At 42.8% G+C, this 24,259-nt stretch overlaps 1 protein-coding gene across 5 annotated transcripts in view; it reads right to left on the bottom strand.

Moving 5' to 3' along the window:
• Window positions 1-14,879, bottom strand: part of rxraa (retinoid X receptor, alpha a) — a 100,975-nt gene extending 86,096 nt beyond the window's left edge. For 4 of the 5 annotated variants that reach the window (XM_079363667.1, XM_079363670.1, XM_079363669.1 and 1 more), the window contains exon 1: window positions 14,485-14,879. In XM_079363667.1, the coding sequence (XP_079219793.1) occupies window positions 14,485-14,512 (28 nt within the window). In that variant the 5' untranslated portion in view covers window positions 14,513-14,879. The remainder of the gene's footprint in view (window positions 1-14,484) is intronic. The other variant, XM_079363668.1, reaches the window with a different exon arrangement.
• Between the last annotated feature and the right edge of the window lie 9,380 nt (window positions 14,880-24,259).

Below are 24,259 nucleotides of genomic sequence, written 5' to 3'. Positions count from 1 at the left end.
ACACGGAGAGGTTTATTTAAGACTTTATTGTGTGGACCACAGGGCAAGAGCTCAAGCCCTCGTGGGAATAAAAATCCAATAACTATAGAGCAATAAGAGTCAGGTTTATTTTGATACTGTAGCAAGTACAGGTCAAGAGGTGAGGCTGGTTTTGAAGGCTTGAAGCGCCCTTCCTCTCCTGAAATGTCATCAATGACATCACTGCACATCTACCTGCAAATGCCCCGAGATGCAATGAGGCAGCGACGCAAAAAGGCTGCTCCAAAAATACTAAAGCTGCCTTCCAGGGTTAAAACTCTGATATCAAATAACAATTACTGACCAAGAGAGACAGAGCGTCAGCCTGGCTTAGAGCTTCATAATGGTGCAGAAGATGTAGTGTCCAAAAGAGCAACGTGAATGACAGGGACGTGGAAGAGCGAGGCCAATCTAAAGGGCAGCACAGAGATGTCTGCGAACATAACAACCTGCAGCCAGTGGCGCATGTTTCCCAGAGTGGCCTGATGTAAAGGTTGTGTGTGTATTACATGGGCCTCAGGCTCTGAGTTTCACATTTAAGACCCTCAATGTCAACCCTCAAATCTGTGTCCAAAAGCCTGAAAGGAACACGTTTCTTTCTATGGATGTTGTGAGAATCGAATTTGGCTGAATCATTATTAGTCATTACCTGGTTGTAGGATATTTAAATAAAATGAAATGATCTTTTTTATGTGTTAACTGAATTCTGTTCTCACTATGAGGCATGTAAACAGATACATGCTGTCGTTTTCAGAATGATGAGAAAGATGAGTTCAAGTCAGGTCAGAAATATGGAAATTCTTAAATTAAACCAGAAAACCATACTTGTTAAAATTTGGTTTCACCACTTTATCTGAGAGAAACACTGATATGATGTTTAAACTATCAGCTGGATTGTACTGGATTGTACTAGAAGTTGTCTTTTTATATGATCAAAACTATGAAAAAAAAAGAAAAAAAAAAAGGTTTTCCTTCCAGCTGATCAACAGTAATACTTTACTCGAACACACACTCATACAAACTAACAGGCTTACACTGCTCTATATGTACTTCCATCTAACACACACAGATATACACATGCACACACACACCACCAACATCAGCATTCCTCGAAAGGAGTGCTCGTCAGTTCAGCCGGGCAGAAAGATGGAGTCAAACTGCAAGGCACCATGGGAAAAAAAAAAGTCAGCTCCATGTTGGACCAGCGGACACTGCATTTCTTCTTCTTCTCACCGAGAGAACTGGAAGATGAAGGTTGCTGGTTTGGTCATTTTTCCCTTCAATGTTCCATCAATTACAACTTTTGCTTTTTATTTCCTCTTTGATTTGTTGTAAGCGTGAATGATTATCTCCTTTGCTTATCTTGATTCTCACCTTCAATGTCAACTTTCATTCTCTTCACATGTGTCTCTCCGCCAGCCCCCTGCCAATCCCTCTCAACTCGTCCTTCTCCCTCTCTCCTCCTCTGATCACTGCCCTTCTCCTGCCTGTGTGTACTGTAGCTCTCAGGGGGGGGGGGCATCAGTAAGCCCATCAGAGAGGGAGACCGTGGTGCTTCTCTTTTGATCAGTGCAGTCGCCACATTAGCATGTACCCTTGCGCTCTCCTGCTCTCCCCTCTGCTCCGAGTGAGCTACCTGCCTGTCAGCGCCGCCGATTACCGAGGAGCCTCGCCCAGGTAAGACAGAAGGCAGCCGGAACTCGTCTGAATCTTAATCACTGATGAACGCAGAGCTTGGGATCTCTCCACAGAGACGGACAAAAGGCTCGCCGTGCATATTTTATGTACTGTAAGTTGAACGCTGCGTCGGGCACTGAGTGATACAAATCGACTGAAGGTGTCGATTCAGTGCCGAGTCTTTTCTTGTTCCTCGAGGGACTTCATACCTCAAAGGGAGGCTCATGGACCCTCTTTCAATGACAACAAAACTTATAGATGAAACGCGACATTTGTTTTTGAAAGAACACAAAGGTAGCCGTGTTGTGATTTAAAACAGAGGCTCTTTCATGCTACACAAGAAAGTCTGTGCAAGTTCTGTTGAAAACAAACAAAGAGCTTCTTTTTCATGCCCCGGTTTTAAGATTCGCTGTCTGAAGGAAGTAGTGGAACTTGTTTTAATGCGCTTTTTATGAGGGGTTGTGTTTTGGCCCAGGACCGGTCTAGGGTCTGGGTCCACAGCCGGGTGCCCTCTCACTTCTGTGCCACTTCATTAGCCCTCCCTGCACAAAGGGGGAGTCGGTCACATGGGCCCAATTTGGCCCGCTATAAAGTCTTGCAAGGCTTCAACCTGCGTTTCTATTCGTGGAGTATTTACGTGCCTGCCGCACCGGGGGGGGGAAAAGTGACTTTGAAGACGCAGAAAACAGGACGGGGAAGAAGAAGAAGAAGTAGTGAAAAGAAGGAGAAAGAAAAAAAAAAAGAAATAAGTGAAATGAAAAAGGAGGGGACCCTTAAATTCCAGGGAAGTTTTCCAGATGTTGCACAAATATTCTGCTGAGGCAATCCAGATGTGCTCACTCGGTTCATTCCCTCCTTCTGCTGGTTGTTCCAAGGACTTCTCTTTCTTCCACTCATTCGACAAGCCCCTCTACCCCTCCTTCCGTCAAGCAGCCCACATCAGTGTTCCCTGATAGAGGCCTTTTAAGTGAGGCCTTTAATAGCCCCCAGGGCACCTTAGCATCTACCAGGATCCTGTAATAAACATTCACTCTCATTCTGTGCAGCGTGTGTGTGTGTGTGTGTGTGTGTGTGTGTGTGTGTGTGTTAGACGACGGGAGATTAGGTGCCTTGTTTTATCGCTCTTTGGATCAATTAACAATTAACTGTTACTAACAATAGCTGTGCTGATAGGATGCGGGGGGGGGGGGGGGGGGGGGCTGCATTGAGTGAAGCAAGACCTAAATAAAACAACATGCTTCCTGCTTTCACTCGCCAGCCTCAGTCCTGATCGAACTCTTGTTTTCTTCCCTCCTTTTCCCATTCGCTTCTGTCTTCCCTTCACCTCCGTGCACGGGCCTGTCGTGTCTGCTGAGGCTGCTCCTCTCCCACAGAGTGTGACCCAGCCACAACCTCTGACCCTCCCTCTCCCAGACAGCACGCTGATTCTCAGCTGCTTCGCTCTACAAACACCGCTTCGCGAATGACTGTGTCTGCGTGGCTCCAGACCGCCATTTACAACACACAGATATCGCAACGGCCTTCACTGCTGTACAGAGGTATCTGATGCTGAAATACGGAAAAAAGAACCATTTTTGAGTTAATGATAGACTGCAGTGTAGTCAAATCTAGCAAACGAGCCATCTGTGTTTCTATGAATATGAAGCTAAAATAATTTAACTGCTATATCATACAAAAGAAAGCAATTTGTTTTTTCAAAATAAGAGCTTCTTTACCATCTCTTTACCACATACATACAAGCTGCAAACCTTAGCACCGCATGTTTTAAGATGCTTCAGTGTGCAGAATTAGCCTTTACATTGTAATACACAGACAGTGTTGGAAGTGTCATCCTGTTAAAAAATGCAGACTGATGTGTAGCCTATATATTTTTAATTACACTACCATCCGCAGAGATCTCACTAGGAGCCACTACTGAGTACTCCCTGTTTAGAACATACATGTTGTAACATCAGGAAATCATGCACAGGCTGCAAAAAAAAAAAAAGCAAGCATGCATGCATGTGCAGGCTTGTATACACGCCCAAGCATTCACACATACCATATCTGCTACTCACATGCAAATATGTACCAAAGATGAAACGGTTAGTCCATCAATCATTCAGTGGATCACCAGAACGAAACATGTATCCTGTTTTTTTTAAAGTCATGTATCAAGCACTTATTCCTCACATACTCTGGAGTTGCTGCTCTTCTCTGTTTTATGTCATCATAAAGTGAATACCACACAAAGCTAGCCTAAAGACACTGGGCTCCAAATGTTCCAAGCCTTTGGAAAACTATGACTTAAAACGGGGTTAATATGTGATTAATGAAACAAACAAAAAAAACCAGTCACAGTTACATCCAAATAGCTGGAACGTTTATCTGCAGCCGCAGTGTATAGCTGCACGCACACACACGCCATAAATCTGCAGCTGCACAAAATCCTGCCAATTACAAAGCGGGTTCCGCCAACAACTCCGCACTCTGATCTGTCCTGTTAAATCTGCAGCCGTCTCCCGTTTCCCCCATTCCAGGCTGAAACAGTAGAAAGCATCCTAAATGTGACACTTGAACTTGTCAGAGCCGTTTGTACAGGCAACTGTCAGCACTTTGGTATGCGGCCGGCTGATGACAAAGACACGGCCAGCGCCTGCTTGTCTCTGTCTGTCAAGTCAACCTGGTGGGTTGCCCAACTCTCTTCTCCTTAACAGCAAAAAGCACCATGTCTTTCGGTTTTGTTTTGTTTTTTACAGAAGGTCGCGCTGCATGTGCACAGCTTTTGAAAAATTGTTTGAGTCAAGACAGAAATTCTGCACTCACAGCGGCGCAAAGCCATGTGTATAATCCATTGAAAGACATTTTCTCAGGCTAATAAGCAGGTCAATCGTTTCTATGTCTCATATGAAAGAGCATTCGACTCACGCACCGCTTAATGAGCTTTCTGCATTCAGTCAGCCTCCTTACTTCAAATGACTACGGAGTGGTGTTCAGATAATAAAAGTAAAGATTCACTGCAGTCTGCTTTTATCACGTTCAAGGTGGAACACTTTATTATGCGTTTTGTTCCTTCGTGTAGCAGTGTTGTTTTGTATTTATTGGCTCTACTGTGTGATTCTACTGCAAACTTTGTCCGCGGAATAAATGTCTCTTTTCGGGGGGCGATAGAATAGTTGTGGGCAGAGGAAGGGAGGGCGCAGCCGTGTAAGCGCAGAAACGTCAAGTCGGTGACAAACAGCAAGAGGAGAAATGGAACTTTTCATTTCAGCCGTTTACGGCGCTCTCCAAGGTGGAACGATTGGTACGACGTGTTCATCTGTCACGATCAAGAGTAGGAGGTTCTGTGAAGCCCGTGTTGTTTTTCCAGATAGACGGCCCCTCCCCCCTCTATCCTTAACACCCTTCCACCTTCCTGCCTGTCGAGAACATTCCTAAAACCAGACGGCTGCAGCAAGGTGTCTAACCATAGGTGACAAAGCCCTGCAGACTTCTGCACAGGCTGGCTATACATCTGCGCATGTCTGCGAGTGTACGTCTGTGTGTGTGTGTGTGGGGGGGGGGGGGGGGGGGGGGGGGGGGGGGGGGGGGGATATGAATACAGGTGTGTGTGTTTTGAGGCCGAGGGGCCACAGTCTAGGCGGATGTATGAACATGGTAGACCTGCAGGCGTCAACAAATAGTTAATCACTCATTCTGCAGGCAGAGGAGAAACCCACAGAGAAGCCTATTATCTCACATGTGATCTCATTTCTATATTCCCTTTCATGCATGATCATTTATGGAAATAACGTGAGTCCCAACTTCTGAAGCGCTTGGGTAAACACGCTTGGCATTTCTATTTCTGAGACGACCCGAGTCGATCTCCTATAGTGTCACTGGGTGTGCTGCGTCTAATTAGTAATACGCAGTGTTTGGTAGCTCTGTAATGGATCTTCTGTTTATCATAATTGCAGTCAGAGCTTATAATCCCACAGCTGAGTTTTAACGGGGGCCACCTCTCCAAAGTTCAACTGGAATCCATTTCTGGCGAGACGTAAATCACAATAAAAACAAAGTTTCTCATGCACAAGATCGAAAAAGTTTCTCTCATAGAACTTAGAAAAAAAACACTCGACTTAACTACGGCCTGTTGACTTCTGCTGTCCACTGCTGCATGGCCAAATCCAAGAAAAAACAAAGAACTGAAAGATAGTCTTAAAAATGTGGTCACCAGAAACTCCGATGGAGACTACAAAAAGAAATGTTGAGACAGTAAGAGATAAAGGCAAAACAAAGTAAACCTGGCGTGCATTAAACAGCTGCTTTTAAACCTGTCGAACACATTCCGAGTCATTATTTAACACTGCTGTGCTTTGATGTAGTGAAAGTGCGGGCTTTGTAATCAGCACTCTGATCCTTTGCTGCCTTAATGCGCGCTATAAATGGCAACACAAACTGATTTTCATTAAGTGAACAGATGCACTTGTCTTTCTCAAAAGGCATGTTATCTTTTCTGTTCTTGGGTACCAACTACCTGTTGCTATGCAGCCATTGTGTTGTGGAGGTGAGGTGCATACGCAAAGCATTTCTCTGCTCTGATTGGTCCCTGTTTTTTTTTTAGTATGATGATATTTTCTCCTGAATTTGAGATGAATTCACAAATGCCTGTTAGGCTGTGTCCCTGAGGTTGAAGAACTGCGTAAAGCAGAGGGAAGCACTTTAGTGGAGCTCAGGAGTTTCTTGAGCAGAAGAGGAAATAGCGGTAGAGAGACGGATTAGGAGGAAAGTTTAACAAAAAAAAAAAAAAAAAGATGGCTCTGACGACAGACAGATTCTGTAATGTGAATTCATCAGAGCTGTTTTTCACAACTCTTTCAGTGAATTAGGAGGATTCGGTTGTAGGATAGTGCGGTGGTAAAATATTGATACTAACATCTAATGATGAAAATAGGCTGCACAAAACAAAGCTTTGTTCGAAACAGCAGGTTACACAATGTTCATTCAGAGAACGTAAGGACCAATAAGACGCCAGCTTCAGGTGTAGAGATGACACACATCCTACACACCTCGTCTACCTGAAGCCTTGAGCTTTGTGCTCACCGGCAGCTGTGTCTTTTTCTATTGAGTCTCATTTTTTATCACCAGTCTCTTCGTGTTTGCATTGAAAGCCACTCTGTTTGTAAAACGCCAGAGTGTTCATCACAAGAAGGAATAACCTCGAATCTGAGGAGGGACTGGGATCGCGTTTGAGCAGTTTGAAGGACATGCCGGTGCAAAGCTCTTCCAAACTGGAGGGAGATCAGTGATCTGCACAGCAGGTGTTGGTGTATCTTGGCAAACTGCAGTGCGGTATAACAAAGACTGGATTGTCTTTTTTTTTTTTTTGTAACATATATTATGTGTCCTTTTATGCCATATTTCAGAGGTAGGACAGTGGAGAGTCAGACATGTTGGAAGAGAGAGAAAGTGGGAGATGACATGCAGGAAAGGAGACACAGGATGAGCTGTGCATGCACTAAACCCAAAACATGAGGTTTTCTGCATGAGGGTGATCGAAAATGAAAATGCTCATATACACCTGTTGTTCTTTCTATGGCTAAACTTTGGTTGTTCTTGACTGGAGAGTGTCCTTTATTTTTTTTTATTTGTTGATGAATTGAATGAGATCATAAATAAAATCATGCACATAAAACTATCCTCACATACTCTCCCTAGGTGACTACACTCTGGTACAGTCAACCACATCAACCCTTGTGAGTCAAATGTTGATGCTCAGACTGTAACGCAGCCAGGACTGTAGGCATAGGCTGGCTGTAAATAACCACTGTGTGTGGACAGCTTCACTTACGAGCAGAACGTCTGGCTGGATGTAGATCCCCGAGAACAGAGGTAAAAAAAAAAAAAAAAAAAGAATGTAGACTGTGTCAGGTTAAACTGGCATACTGTACGGAGCAACTCATAACAACATTAAGCACAGGGACGTGGAAGTAAAGCTCCCAGGACGACCGCAGGCTGGTGGTTCGAGCAGCGCTAATATTAGCTCTGCAAACCAAAGGACATCGGTTAGCCAATTTGAAATAAATTGTGATTTTATTTGACATTTAGTCAGTAAGTCTAAATAAAAATATCTGCTTCAACTCGCACTACGGTCCTTTGGACATTACGGGCATAAAAAAAGGAATTTATCTGATGTGCAAAATGTATATCGTAGAGGTACTTTATTCCAGAGAAGAAACTAAATTGTCAGTTTCCAGCCTCATAACCTCGCTCTCAGAGCTGCTGCCTTCAAACACCAATCCACCTATGTGCAAACACACACACACACACACATACAAAACTTAACCAAGGTGTTTGGCATGCTGTGGGATTTCCGTGGCCCTGTGCCCAGCAGTGCGCGGAAGCCCCACCCACCAGGCATCTGGCAAGGTGACAGACAAACATAACGGTGGTGGCGGCGGCGGCGGTGAAGAGGGAGGAAGGCGTGAGGCACCCAGGGAAACCTCCCCTTGCCCCCCTGCGACCTTAAAGAAGAAACTGCAATGAAGCAGCAAGAGACACCGTCTTAATTACCTCGCTCTGTTTCTGCTCCGGCGGCGTGTGTTCACATGCACATACACACAGACGCACACACACACACACACACACACACACACACACACACACACACACACACACACACACACACAGCTTGTTTGAATGGATGTGTGAAGTTCAGCGTGCTGCTGTGTGTACGCCTGAATATACAGTTTGATAAAAACAACAGCACAGATGGAGTGTACAACCCGACTCTTTTTGTTTCTCTGTGGTGTGGCGAAAACATCAAACACACCATTCCAGCTTTTGATCCGATGATACAGTGAGATCATCACAAGCCAGTGAAACAGATACATGTCATTAAATGCACAGAAAGAAGTTTCAAGATAACTCTCGTACCCGGACGCAGAGCATAATGATCTCCACGGCTGATGCATTGTTCTACACAACTTGTCCAAAAGGAAATAAATCAACATTTTGCTTTAATATATTGTATGTGTGGATCTCATTGGGGCCAATTATAATTACTGTGGGAAAAAAAAAAAATGTGGGCAAAAGAAAAGTAAAATGACATGAAGGAGAATAACATATCTAGGATTCTCTGGATTCGTCATCCCTCTCCAGTGAATACCCATCAAAGCTTATGTGCTCATAACTTAATTACAAAACACATAATAAGTGCCAAAGAGGCGAGATATTTCCATGCATTACGGTGATCACAGAAGGCGAGCCGACAGTTGGTTTTATTATTGAAAACATGCCAACTTGAGGATTGCGGAGGAGTATGGAGGGTTAGTTAGTCTCTGACAGCTACTGTTTTTTTTTTCTTGGCAGGGTTTTCAATATCACAATATAACCACAATACGCCTAAGTTCTTCATTTCCACTGCACTGCTTTTTTTTTGCTTTTTTTTTAAACTTCCTCTTGCTCCTCGTTCTCTGAACACAGCTGAAGAGAGTTCTGGCTGGAGTAGGGCAAACCGACCTTCCTCTCAGCGCGCATTACGAGTGCGATCTGGTCGAATCCCCACAGAGACTGTGTTTCCACTTCAAAAGAGTGGCTGTACGCACCCTGAATACTGCCAACCCGCAGAAAAAAAAAAGAAGCCATTCAGACACTCGGAGGAGCTGCAATAAAACCATGAAGACTCAAGATGCTCGGATGATTCCAACACCGAGGAGAGAGAGAGGATTCACTGCAAGAAGCGAGCTTCTGCAAATCCAAACCGCCTCAGACTTTTACAATGGGAGCATTTACAGCCCCTCTGAACTTCAGATTATTGCAGAGGGAATGTAGAAGAAGCATTATGAAACCAGCCTCATGTTTCACCATCTGATAAATATGTCTGAAACATTTTAATTATGATAGCGTAATTATCTGCTGTACCATATAGAAATCTGAGAAGATCAAAATGAAAATGTAGATATCGCTTCGAGGACTCTAAATGAGCATTAAAGCACACACTTTCTGTCTGACGGTGGTGATGTTTTGTGAAACTTCTTCATCTACGTTTTAGCTGCATCGATGCTAACTTTCACCAAATTCCTCCATTTTACGACAAAATGTTGCAAGAACTAAACACAAACTGAACGTATGTAGGAAAAGTGACTATCCTTCTGTGGTGAAAGAAGTGCATTTCTTATCTTTTAAGCATATTTGTGTTGGCACAGTGTGCACGCTGGGCACAGTTTAAAGAAGAAGAAAAAAAAAAAAAAAAAAAAAAGAACGTTTCCTCCCAATTGAGAACAACTGTTATAAACGATACTTTTAACTACACTAAAGATGCAATGTCACTAATCCGAAACAGCAGAGTCCACAGGCAGAAAAACAAAAGGGCAGGAAACAGACCTGATAAAAAGAAGAAGAGAGAAAACAGGCAGAACTACATGCTACTGTCTTTAAACGCTTTAACCAACAGATTGAACGCCAAAGGCAAATTCCTGAAGTGATCGAGCATATGAGGGGCAAAGGTCAAGGATTGAGGTGCAAAGTTCAGAGCAGCCGTTATCAATAAAAGACCTCCTGCGAGCGAGCAGCTCCTTACACAAATAATTAACGAGCCTTTGAGTCATTTGGTGATTTGTGCATCACGGAGCCTTCCAGCAGTTTTTTTTTTTTTTTTTCATTCCGACTATGTTTAGAACATAAACAAGTGTGGGCTGCAGAGAAAGACAGAGCATGACAGGCTAAAACATGTGCACTGTTTAATCTGGAGCCAACATTCAATGTTCCTTTTGTATGATGAGCAGAGATATCCCACGAAGAGAAAACAAAAAGAAAACACTTCACTGGTCTACACGTCATGGCTGTAATATTAAAAAAAATCACACTGCTGCTGTGTTCATAAATTAAGCATTCATCTTTTTTTTCTTCTCTGGTGCTGTACGGTTTGGATGCTCACAGGGGTGATGGGTGGGAAAGTTGAGGGTGGGCATGTTCAAGGAAGCCACATTTCCTTTGACTTGCTGGAGTTAAAGGCCTCATGGGTGAGATAGAGGGAGAAGAAAAAGAGAGCGAGAGAGAGAGAGAGAAAGAGAGAGAGAGAGAGAGAGAGAGAGAGAGAGAGAGAGCTGTCACTTTAAGCCATTAAGTCTCGCTATAAAACTCCTCCAATAAAAATGACAGCTGCAGCCCCTTTCTTCAAAAGGGGAGCAAAGCATCACATCAGGAACACAAAACTGGACGGCCGTAAAAAGACAAACTTGGCCAAATGCTTTTGGCGGTGTAATTCCACCAGCCCACTCCCACCAAACACACACACACACACACACACACACGCACACAGACACACATGGACACACACACACACACACCTCCCTCCCGGCAGACACATACCTTCTCCCTGTATTACCTTTGTTCCTGAGTTACTGCCAGAAAAGGAATGTCTAGGTCTCCCACACACATACATGCAGAAAACACACACACACACATGCACAAACACACACACAGAACAGCATGTATCTCAGTGTCTCATCCAAGACCATGAACTTCATTGATTTCAGGAGTGCACGCTGAGGATACTTCATTCCCCCCCACACACACACACACACACACACACACACACACACACACACACACACACACACACACACACACACACACACACACACACACACACACACACACACACACACACACACACACACACACACACACACACACACACACACACAAAATCCAGAGAGACACAAAGTTTTGCCGAAGCAAAATCAGGAAAAATATGAGTGCACACGTAATGGTGAAACGGGTATTTGGAGTGAGCCGTCTGTGACTTTTGAATAGCTTTCAATAATCGGTTCATTCTTAGAAGAGGGTGTTCTGTTGTATAGCCATTGGTGGAAGGTTTCTCACAGTATTATGGGATAGAAACAGATGCTTCAGTGCATTAACGGTTAATCACTATCACATTTGAATGACATCCTGTACAGGATGTGAGATAAGCTAAGGTATGATTCGCTGATTGCCGCCAATAGGTTCCATCAAGCCAGCAAATGCTCAACTCTTCATCCATTACTGTCAGCTTTTGCTAATGCTTCGAGTTGCACAATTTACGAGACACGAAGAGACTCTGAGAGCATTAACTGATGTGACATGTGTTTCTAAAGAAATCTGACTTTTCAATCTGAATGAATGGGTGAAATGAAATAAGCAAGCATATCCTGTTTGAAGGTGTCCCTGCTCACTGATAGCTGTAATAAGATGTCTTTAGGGTCATCTGAAAAGAAGCAACCTAAAGATGTGACATTCACAGGCGAAACACGTTTAAGGGGCTTGGTGACCCCGGTGAAAAGTGCTCAAGAATATTGGAATCAGTCCTTATGTGAACAACATGTTCTATCCACAGACCCTGATCTGGATGAGCAGATGAGCAACTCAATCATTCCACTGACACAAGACATGTAACATTGAGCAGGCAAAAAAATAAAAATAAAAATCCTCCAGGAGAGCTACTTAGGTGCAGACATTTTTTCCACAATATAATCAACCTAATAGAAAATCAATACAGACGACCTAAGTGATATGAAACAGGTTTCCACACTGTTGGAAAACTCTTCCTTCCTTTCAGTGCTGCATTGATTTATTCACTGACAGGCTGTTATGATCAGCCTCATATTGCTCCAACAAAAGGACACATTTTCCTGTCAGTGTCATCCTTCCAGCTTAATGTCAGATAAGGAGGGAAGGGGGGGGGGGGGGGGGGCTGATAGCGGGATCAGACGGCAGATCAGCATACAGTGCCGTGGATATGGTGCCAAAGGGGGATGTCTTCATCACAGCCAACAAGCGATCTATAATTGTGAAATGCACTGGCTGTCATTTCAAACAGTTGCATGTCAGAATTTCTAATGCAGTGCGACAGATAATTACACTGGCTAAGCGGCTAATCGATACGTTCAAGGACTCTGCAGATAGTGCCGCCCTTGAAGTGGCCAATTAACAATCAGCACTCAAGTTGGCCTTTAATGGGAAGTTTAAATATAAAGAGGCGACAGTTTATGATCATAGGCGAAGAAAAAGCTGCTGATACAGCATGGTGTGTGACCGGGAGGGAAATATGAGATCTGACTCGGCTGGAAAAGAGTTACTCCTCCTTAAAACAATTAAGCTTTACACCAACCACAACAGCTTTCAGATAAGGCTTTACCGCCGCTTTCAAGTGTCTGTATGGGCTACTCTGGTGTATATTCAGACCAAGTGAAACTTGAATCACATGGACACACTATACGGTGCACCTGTAATAACAGCCTGTCAGTGTGTGTGTAACACTGTTGGTTTTTTAGAGTATTTCTGGGAAGCCACATAAAGGGCGTTGTGGCGACAGAGTTAGCCTGTAACAGAAGAAAGCCACCCGGTGCCTCAGAAGTCCCCTTTGAGTCTCCTCGGTGCATCCAGGCGGCTGATGATACATGTCAAGGTGTAACATGACGCCCTCATGAAAGAGCAGCAGACAATAAGAGAGCTCGCCCGACAACTCGGAATTGTATCTGTGCTACAGGGGACAAGGGTCCGCTCTGTTCACTCTGACAAACTCACAGTAGCATTCAGCATGAATGATTTACAGGGAGGTGTGCTGGAGTGTGTGACAGCAAGTGTTTGAGCTGTAAACTAAAAAAAAAAAAAAAAAAAAAGGAGATGCGCTCTAAGATTGATAGTCTCCCAGTACAAAATGTCATAGAAATAGTATTTATTGCTTCTTCTGAAAAGTCAAACACATAAAACTATGATAGCAGTGTCAATGCCAGCTTTATTTTTTTAGTCTTTCTTTCTGGGGAAAAATATGAAGCACGCAATTAAGACAAAAGTTGCCATTTTTCCTCATAACAAATGGAACAATAGCCAAATATAAAACCCTTAACTGTCCATCATAGCCTGTGTTTCAAGAACATTGATTCAGTATTTTTATATTATATTATATTATATTATATTTTTATATTATCAACACAAGATAATTGTAATTGCTAACATAACTTGTATTCAGTTCACACAGTCACCTTATTGTAAGTCATGTTAAGTTGACACTCGCTGTAGGCCCCCACAGTTTTAAGAGGACATTGATTAAGTTCTGTTGTGACCAACGCCAAGTTTAAATCACAACTTCATGTTGTTGAGGTTCGTTTTTTCAAACCACAACACATTCAAAGTCAAGCGGAAGTCAATATAGCCGCAAGTTAAACCAAGTCACGTGAAGGACGACATAAGTTTACACAAAAATAACGTCGTTCCATCCGTGCAAACAACTTGTACAATGCAATTAAGTCAGCCATTCGACGCTAAACAAGCCCTCATTCTGATTCCAAATGCTTGTTTAAACGTTTTATCTGTTCCTTCGTTCTTATTAAACCGCGAAGCAAACGCTCATAGGACAGAGCTTCATCTTTCTGTGCACTCTTCCACATGGAGCTGTCATACATTAAAACAAAGTTTAAAGCTGACTTGTAACGAGTCCATTTAGTTGCAGCGCACGCGAGCAATGCGCACGCGAGATGTCACTCTGTATCTCGGCGAAATGTCATCAACTCAATTATCATTAGATACGAAACACAAAAGAGCACATTTCTGGTTAAAGATACGCAAAAACGATAAGTCATGAAGGCAACGTCCGCTACAGCTCGATGCATCTTGATGCGCCTTGATGCGTTTGGCAACTCGCTCCACGCGCTGTCAGAAGAGCAAAGGGTCCAGATAGAAACAGCGCGAGGAGACGTTTCACACACTTTTTCACCGATAAAAGCCCGGTCAAAACGCTCACTTATAAAACAGAGCAAGGCTTTGTCATCAAACAAACAAACTTACCCAATGACAAGAATGGTTTGGTTTCCATGTCTGTCTGGTAGGTTAGCTCATGCCAGCTGAGACGACCGCGTTTAGGAGTTTTTTTCACAGGCGGCTGCCCGAGCAGACCAGACCAGACACGGGTGCTGCTGCTGCTGCTGCTGCTGCTGCTGGGTCCTCTCTGCAAGTAGACGGGACACGGCTCGAAGCGGTAAAAGTGACAGGTCGATGTCTGATAGTCTGAAAAGATAACCTAATGTTTCAACCTAATGTTTGCCCACTCAGCTGCTGCGCTCGCGCTCCTCTGCTGTCCCTCTCGTGCTCGCTGTACAACAACTCCAACTACTGGATCTGCACTGCAAAGGGGACCTGCGCAGGGGGTACTCCCACTAACGTCTGCCGAGCTGCAGCGACACCACACATACAAACAGCCTTATCGTGAACTTTGAAATTATAAACACAGTCAGAACAAAACATACAGTTCTCTTCATCCTATGTATTTAAAAATGTAGGCTGCACGTTTCCCATATTTACAGGTTTCTAAGTCACGTGGAGCCCTTTTAGCTGAGCCGTAGCTACTTTTTCTTTTCACTGCTTATCTCCTGTTATTTTAACCTGGTCACATCTGTTGAACCAGGGCTCTTAGCTCAGTCGAAAGATGTTTCTACTGCATTAACAATTAGCTTATCACTCTCTCACTGGAAGCTGGCACAACATTGATGAAATAAAATAAACAATTACAAAATAAAGTTAGGGTTTCAGAACGTTTTATTCAATCTGAATCTGGAGGAAGGGATTGGGTATCTCCTAAATAATTCCCAAATAATATTCTACTACGCAGTAATGTGAACTAGCTTTGTTCTGATGCACATTTAGGCAGAAAAATATTTCTGCAGCATCAACATAAGATTTGTTTTTACAGGGTGTTCAAGTAAAAGACAAACACATTGCTCTCAACATTCACATTTATGGAGAATAAAAATCATGACACTCTAGGAAATTAAGATATTTGATTCAGAATGAAGTCCAGTTCAAGAAAAATGTGCATGCTTAAATGTCAACAATATACTTCTCCGCATCTGCTAATGTTTACTAATTTCATGCTGCGATCTGCAAACACTGCAAAAAAAACATATATATATATATATATATAAAATGCAAACGCAGTAAAGTTTGAGGCAGATGAGCCCCCCTCAGCTAGCTATACAGAACGAGGCAGCATGCTGAATTTGCATATCCTTAGAGCAATTCGAGATCCTGATCTATAGCTCATTGCTCCTGCTGCTGTATCTGTTATGGCCATGACAGTTTACACTTAATTCAAGCCACATCCATCTTGTGTGAACCTCCTCCCCGTCAACACTCAGTCCTTCAAAGACCAGAGGATGCACATGTTTCAGGAGAGTGAAGAATGTCCAAGCTTTGGCCCATCTTGAAGGAGAACAACGGATGATCAGGGTTTACATTTTTACCCACATACTGTACAATCCCTCATGCAGTGCATATAGAAACTGGGGTATGCATGTGCTTCCTGCAGCCATCCTCTAGGCCCCTGTGATGAGCCTGCTCCTATTAAGTACTCGAAGGTGTTCAGCACGTTTGTACTGAGGCGAGATACATAATTAATGCAATGCATTGCACATCAAGGATCAAAGGCAGTTGTGCAGAAAAAAAGGGAGGAAAGTTAAGTCTGACTGGGCACTGATTCAAGGTGTGTTTGTGTGCAGGGACTGTGTACATTTTGTGCGCTTTGGAGGGGGGGGGGGGGGGAGGAGCTGATTGTTCCACACGAGGCTCTGCTTTTGTGTGACTATTCCCTTCATCTATCTTCCAAGCACACAATGATCTATCATCAGACGGTGTCATGTTAGCGCAGAGATGTTAAGTGACTTAATTGGGCGGGTAAACGCTCATAACAGGGTGAGGGAGGGAAAGGCAATGGTTGGACAGCCTTTTTTGGGCTTAGTTCATGTGGCTGTTTTGCCCCCGGGTCTTTACTCTGTAATAGAAGACAGACACAACACTGTCCTTTAAACACCTCCATCATGGCGGGGTTCTCTCATCCTGCCTGCTAGAATGAGCTATTTAATCCTCAACTCTGGCCATGATTAATAGCGCTCTGACCCTTCACCTCTAACCATATAAATTCTCCGGCGGCTGTTTTGGCTCTTCGACGCCCCACACTCTTGGACGCTGAGGTCTCAAGTCTATACTTAACTCTTAATTGCAATATCTCTTGGCTTAGTTCTGCCTCTTCTTTCTTTTCCACTCTTTCGCCCAGTTTAACTCCACTTAAAGCATGTGGGCTTGGGCCTCAGGGGATGGGAGACCACCGTCATGATACACTCCGCTAAAGTTGCTTTGACAACCAGCCTCCTCCTCTTTCTCCCTCTCTTAAAGTGGGTGATAAATGAGACAAGGGCCTTTTGGTCTTCTTTGTACTTTAACCATTCACAACAAGCTCATCCATAAAAGCGATTATGGCCTCTTTCACTGGCAATGACAATGGTTTCCAATCCTAAGGAATTTGCAATTTTTTTGCAAGGAAAATATTGTGAACAAGATGAAACACATTTGTATGGTGACACCCGCACGTATAGGTATCTAATGTACAATAATAACAAGCAGGGCAATACAGCTCCTTTTAAAATCTGCAAGTCTATAGCTTCCAAAACTGTTTTATGTTTGAATATGGACTTAAACCAAAAACTGATATCTGAGTTCTTTGCAGATAGGTCAACACATTTTTTAGCTTAAAACTGATCTTTTTATTCATAAAAATGTCTGACATCTCCCTGTTCTTGTCTTTCTTCTTGATTCCAATTAAATGTTGGATGTGATTGAGGTCTGAGGATGAAGGTGTGCTTCAAGGAACACAAAAGCATGTGAGATCATGGGGGCGTTTGCTGAGGTGTTCAGCATTGTCCGCCCTGAGGGAAGGTCTTGATCGTCACATCCACGGGTTCACATTCCTTAACCTCGGGGTCAGGGCTTTGTCTGAGGATAGCACTGAGGCAACTTCCCCTGCGGAAATCAACAAGAGCTGACACACTGAAGAGCTGGAGACAGACACAGAGGCAGGAAGAGGGACCAGCACAGACACAGAAGCACATGCATGGTGTTAAACACTGCTATTTTGTCTTAAACGTTGAAAACGTTGTGTTAGATGTGCACTAATAACTCGACAGATTCATTTAATGGTTTAAACTGAAATGTTTATGTTTACTCACATAATTTGTTTTCAGGGGGAAAGCTGCAGTATATTTTGTCCCCATTTTCATTATCACTAACATTCAATGTTGGCACGTACTGTGTTATCATCGCTGATTGGAAAGAAGGCCCCATGACTATAGAATCAAAGTTATAAAAAGGCGAAATCTTAAAATCGAGCTGACATGAGAAGTCTTGAAACAATTCTTCCAGAGAACATCTTGAGTGCAGTGGGTCTGTTAGGCAATTTTTGTGCTTTATAGAGGTAAATGAAATCTAATAAAGGGGTGAGATTTGGCTGTACAGTTTGGTCAAAATAAATGTCATCAGCTGTTTTAAACATAATTTCCTGCTTTTTTTAATTACACAAATTTGAAATGCAAACCATTACAAAATAGCCATCACAATCTATTCCTGATATATGACGTTCCTGTAAAGCCTTTTTCACCTTAGATGCACAGCGTAAGTTTACAGCGCTCTGTTTTCACAGAGTTCATTTCATTGAAGGTGATAAGAGCTTAGTGGATATCTGCCCATCAAATCTAACTGATGGACGGCATGAATTCCGGCGCAGGGCCAAGATATGGCAGTTTAAAAAAAAAAAAAAAAACGCACAGTATTTTCTAAAATGATCAGAGCCCATTCTGCTCAGGGCTGTTATCAATATTGAACATTACATCAGCTGTATTACCGACTCTCCAATCTGGGCTCTCAATGCTGCCACGGGCAGATGAGACTCCCTCAACGGCAGCGTTGAAAGCTCAGGCATGCATCATTCTTTAATATCATATTAAGGCAAAATTGGCTACATTTAGACAGACACGGCGATAAATCTCATCAGCACTTGGCAGAAGCTGGTTTTATCGCAGAGGGGCAGAATCACCATCCCTGCACAACATCATCTTCTTACCTCCGATTGAGTCCAGCATTATTGCACGATGATGGAGCTGCTTTGCTGCTGGAGCCGACAGATTGAGGAGGTGACTTATGGCTGTGGAAAGGGTTGAAGGTGTTGGCAAACGGTCTTTTTCTTTTGGTTCGCAGGAAGGATGAGAATACATTGTAATGCTCACAGAAGATGTTGCAGTGCATTCTGTTTGTACATGAAGTTGTTAAGAAACAGAACGGTCTAAAACACATAAAAGGGGTATAAAGTTCCCCTATCAGAATGTCTTTTTCCCATCAGTGATTGATCCTAACACTTATTTCCACCCAGCCTGTCTCCAGCATCCCTGCTGTGTGCAAAAGCTAAGAATCTAGGTGCCGGATCAGTTTTGGGGGTTTTTTATTATGAAATTCCTGCAGCCCCATTACATATAATCTGTCACTCCACAGACTTGAGTTTAAGTAGGTCTACAACACGTTACATAAGATCTGTCTCATCCAAAGCCCCCATTCACACTGCTATCTAGGTCTCTGTCTGGAATGACAGTAGAACTTCTGCTTTCCTGTTTTGTGCTCAATTTGACAGATTTCTGTGCAGACACTTATCACTAAGATGTGTTAGAAAAAAATCAATTCAGCAACTTATTACCTTTTTACAGACACCATTTAGTCCATTGCATTGCTCAGCTGCTTTGTGCTGTATTGATGCAGATCCCCCACTTTCTAATCCTGCTTTGCATCGTGGCATTGTTATTAATGTCATCCTTATTCTTGACATCACACTGAGGGTGCAAAGCTCAAAGACTGTTATAATATAAGCTGGGTACACAAAAAACGAATCCAATAAATGATTGAATACAATCATTTAGATTTTTTACATGACAAAAAACCCCTCTACATATCTCCTATTGGTCGATAGAAATGTCCTAAGTGACTTCCTTTCAGCACGGCTCAGTACATCTGAGAGAGAGTGCGACACTGTTGGACTTCAGCTGGGTAAACATTCCCCACTGAGGCCAGAGATCTTGTGTACACACAGGGCACAGCGCACGTTCAGCGAGGGGGCCTCACAGCCGCAAGAAGGATAGATGGTCTAACCAGGCCAGAGTCCATGTAGGCAGAGCAGTCAGAATATGACAAGAGACCACCCCATCTGCTCAAACCATTAAGCTCTTATTTACCAGCTTGGGTCAGACTGCGGACGTGCTGTTTCTGCACCTCTTGCCTTCTTTTCTATACTGCTGATTAAAAAGATGCACACATATGCACACTGTTTTGTTCCAGCTTCTCGTGTAGCCTGTGAAGAATATAGACTCAAGGGGGCTTAAAAATGACATTTTTTAGTGAGAGGGAGAGGGGAGTGGAGTAACAGGACACCCAGAGGTCACCTACACACACATAAAAAGGCAGAATAATAAATAATAATAAAACCATCCTAATTAAAACATGGCCAATATTATAGAGATAATTATTTTTACTTTCTTATTATAGATTGCATCTATTGCTTATTATTTAGAAACAATGTGAAATCCGGTTAAGATATATAACGTGTTGACTCCTTGAGTGTGAGGCAAACAAAGAACATGGTTCTAGGAAATGATTTTAGCACAAGAGCCACACATTTCAGTTATGAATAATAATTCACAGCTTGACCTGGTGAAAAAACAGTTTCATCAACACTCTTCAAAGACACTTCCTGTCAATCCATACTAGATTTATACCCTATGTCTTCGTCACAGTCAGACACCAGAAAATTTGTCAGAAGTCATGTATTCACTATCCCGTTCACTAAAGTCCAACACCCTGCTGTCTGTCCAAAAGACTTTTTTTTTTAATGTGAGTTTGAGGCCATTGTACCAATCCTTTAGGATTCTCTCCACATCTCAATACGTTCTCATGAATCTCTTGAGTCTTTTAAAAAGCTGTTTCAACATTTATGTTCAGAGAGGGTTATGGATAATCGTGTCCACCCAGTCCACCTATTGATCTATGTTTTATTGTGTCAATTATTGTTTCTGGTCATAGCAGGATTTTATAATAATGGTCCACAAACATTTTATTTCGCCTGTAAAAGTGTTATAGAAATAAAATGTACTTACTGTAATAGTCTGAGCTTTCTAAAGCTGGCGGCATACAAAAATGTGACTTGATAGCCTGTGATGTGTCTTCTTAACTATGCACCTCAAGGAAGCATGGTCTAAACAAAATAAGAAAATAATATCAACCAGATGTATGATGATTAAGAGATTGATTGCGAGCCGCTGGAAAGAAAACTGAATCATGATCTATGGCTACATACATTTCTGGAGATTATTTCAGTTGAAGGTGCAGCCTCTAACCTAGTTGAACAACATAAGGAAGACCAACACACATGGAAAGACATTTTGGATGTCTTTTTGTGCTGATATTCCGCACACTCCAAAGACAGACAGTGCATACAAAACCAGAAAATAGTACCTCCCTAAGTACAACCCTCTTCACCCATCTGTAGCTATATGATGTATACTTCCTCTGTGACCTTGTTTGTGCTTGTTTGTTTTTCGTTGTTGTTTTCTGCCAGTTTTTGTTTGTCTTTTTTTTTCGTTGAATGTCTTAAGAAAAGGAAAAAATGTCAACGCATATTGTAGGCTGTCTTACAATTAAGCTTGACTTTAAAAAGAAACTGTAAATGAGAAAACAAAAATGGTGGCATAAATTATTTTTATCATATATTATAAGTTTGAATGCTTTCGTCAAGTTTAAAGGAAGAATATGCAACTTTTTGATCCAGTAGATGTCGCCCTTGAGCACCAGCATGAAACCAAAACAACCTGCATTGTGGTGCTAGCAGGCTAACGGTAGGCTCTTTTGTTTGCTTGTAGCTTCACCGTGCATCTAAGTTTACACAAAATGACCATAAACTAAAAACGCTTACTTGACAGTCAAATAAGCATTGAGTGCAGTATGTTCTTCCCTCACTGAAACAACTTGTATAGGTAATGGGATGAGCCAGATACGGCGATTTCGGACAGCGGGACTCAGGGGTCACACTCATTGTATGAGTATTGTTACTCACAGAGTAAAGTGATATCAAACACATCAAAAACTTCAGCTTTTGTGCATGTGTGAATGCAAAAAAGTCTCCAAGTGTTTTTTGTGGGTTTTTTTGCATAAAGTCCGAATGACCGGATGTGTGAACAGAGCAAGATTCAATCTTGCTGTGAGGTGAATGTGTTAACAACTAGAGTTTGAGGATTTCAGGGGAAGCTCTCCTGATTTTTTTTTTTTTCAATTTCCATTAGTGCATATGCAAAAACAGTTTAAGTTATATTTTCAAAACTACTCTAGCTCAATAAATGACTTTTTCTTTGCCTCAGCGTCAAGTAACTCATCCATCAGACTAACAGTCTTATAAGTTTTAAAGTTTCGAAAGTCAAGCAAAAAAAGAAAAAAGATGAACTTATTTCCTCACTTTTTTGTCTGCCAAGAACAGCTCTATCTTGTCAGCAGACAACTGAGGGAGCCAAACCCTCCTTCACACATTATCTGCCTGTGAACTGTGAGCATAGGGCTGCTGGATGTGTTTGTGTATGTGGGCGTGTGTGTCTGAGCCACACTCTCCCTGTGATTTACAGCTCCTCTCACACTCTCCCCTTCTGTCTGCTGGTCAACTGCCACGGTGAAGGCGGCTACAATGGCCGGCTACGAAGCATCATAAATCTGGACACTTCCTACCACTGTCTCCCACTTCAAGGGGAAGCCGGTCCTGTTGCAAACATGATTAACCCCCTTCCTCTCTGTCCACAACTGCCTGCACACACCCTCCAACCTCCAGCTATCCCTCCCCCAACAAGGGGCCATTCTGCAGGGGAAAAAAAAACCACAATGCCTTTCTTCCATCTCCGAGACAAGGAACCTTTACTATCTCTTTCCAAGACAGGAAAACAAATAATAAATGTCACCCATGCATTGAATTGGACCCATCAAGACTGTAGGTAAATAAAAATGTAAAAACATAATGTAAGTAAACAACAGTTCATTCTAGGAGTCTCATTGGAAACCCCCCCCATGCAAAATATGAAAGCTGACACTTTTTTCTTGAAGTTTCTATAAAAGTGTCTCTCTTCCCCCAATGACAAAGTAATAAAAAAAGTTTTCAAAAGGCTTTCAAACCACAAAAGAGTCGTTCAAGATGAGTGAAGCGATAGTCCCAGCATGCCAATTTGCAGCTTAGTAAGGAAGTTTGCTCGGTGCTGGGAGGTTTAGAGACGGAATAGAGACGTGTTGTCATTGAGCTGCCCGAATGCATCTATGAAATTTCAGATGAAAAAGGGAGAGGAGGTGTAATGTCAGCGAGGAGGGGGTCCTTCAGTGAACTGTGGCACCAGACAAGAACATGAGCTGTCAGCCGAAGCCCCGGTCTGCAGTCTGCTGCTGCTGCCCACCAGAAACACACGCGCTCGAAACACACATAAACACACATTAATAATCACCCACGTGCACACAAGAGGACGCACAATGTTGCATATCAATCAATCCACCCTCATGCTTTGCACACGAGCAAAAGCATGCACGCACACACACGCAAGCATGGGGAGACATAAAAGCTTACACGCACACACACACGCGCTCATTATTCACAGAGAAACACACACAGATGCTTGATCTCTCCGCTGTCAGTCAGACTTTTAGTCCGGGTTCCAGCTGAGGACACTGATGTAACATTTTTTGAAAACTTTATAAGACAAATCAAGCCGAGCCAGTCAGAATTCTTTAACTGTTGAAGCAGCGAAAAAAAAGAAAAAAAGACATTGACATCTCATGCTGAGTGCTAAAATGTTCCAAGTTATGTGGCTGGTAAGATATGATCAAGCATGGCAGATAATGACCACTGTAAAAATAATTGGTTGATTCACTGCCAGAATTAAAGACTTGCATCAGTGGATACGACCCATCAGGTCCCTCGATGAACCTGTGTATCACTGCCTCTTTGTAGGATGCGGTCTGAATGGAATAGTATTGCTATACTTACACATAAGAGATAATGCTGTACAAACATCAGGCTCGAGCAGGGTGTCCTTGAAAATGTGCCTCAGAAGACAGTGTATTAAGAATGGAAAATAGTTGTTTGGTAAGAAAATGTGAAATAGTGTGAGGACAAAGCCATGAAGATAACATGTGAAGGGCAACCACGTATACTATGTGTTTAATGCTCTATATCAGAGACACAGAGAAAAAGCTCCCCATCACCAGAACTCCCTCATCCATGTCTACACCAAGCTGCAACTGCCAGTTTTTACAGAGTGGTATCAAAAAGGATATTGGTCTGATTAGTTATTGTTCTCATGGGCATGCACTGTACGGGGGATGCATTTTTAAAATTTCTTTTTTATCATGGATCTGTTTGGATGTTACGGAAGATTAGCATTATTTACAATTAGTTGCGTAGCTGATCTGACTGACAGTGATTCTGTAGCCGTTTGTCAGGAGGCTTATAACCCACCTCAGCTCCAGCTGTTAGCCGCTGATGAGCCTCCAGAGCACCCTGCAGTAACAGATGGGCGAAACCACTCAGGCTTCGTCCATTAATATTTACAGTCTATGGTCTCCACTCCCTCCCTCCCTCCCTCCTATTACACTGTGCCAATGAAAGGCGACTGGTCCTCCCTTCACAACAGAGCCCTGAGTCTCTAGCTGGACTCTTCTCCTCTGTTGGCCCCCA

This window comes from Symphodus melops (assembly GCF_947650265.1).
Source record: "Symphodus melops genome assembly, chromosome: 16".
Taxonomy (NCBI): domain Eukaryota; kingdom Metazoa; phylum Chordata; class Actinopteri; order Labriformes; family Labridae; genus Symphodus; species Symphodus melops.
Note: the sequence above shows the minus strand (reverse complement) of the source record. Positions and strands in the feature narration are given on the sequence as shown.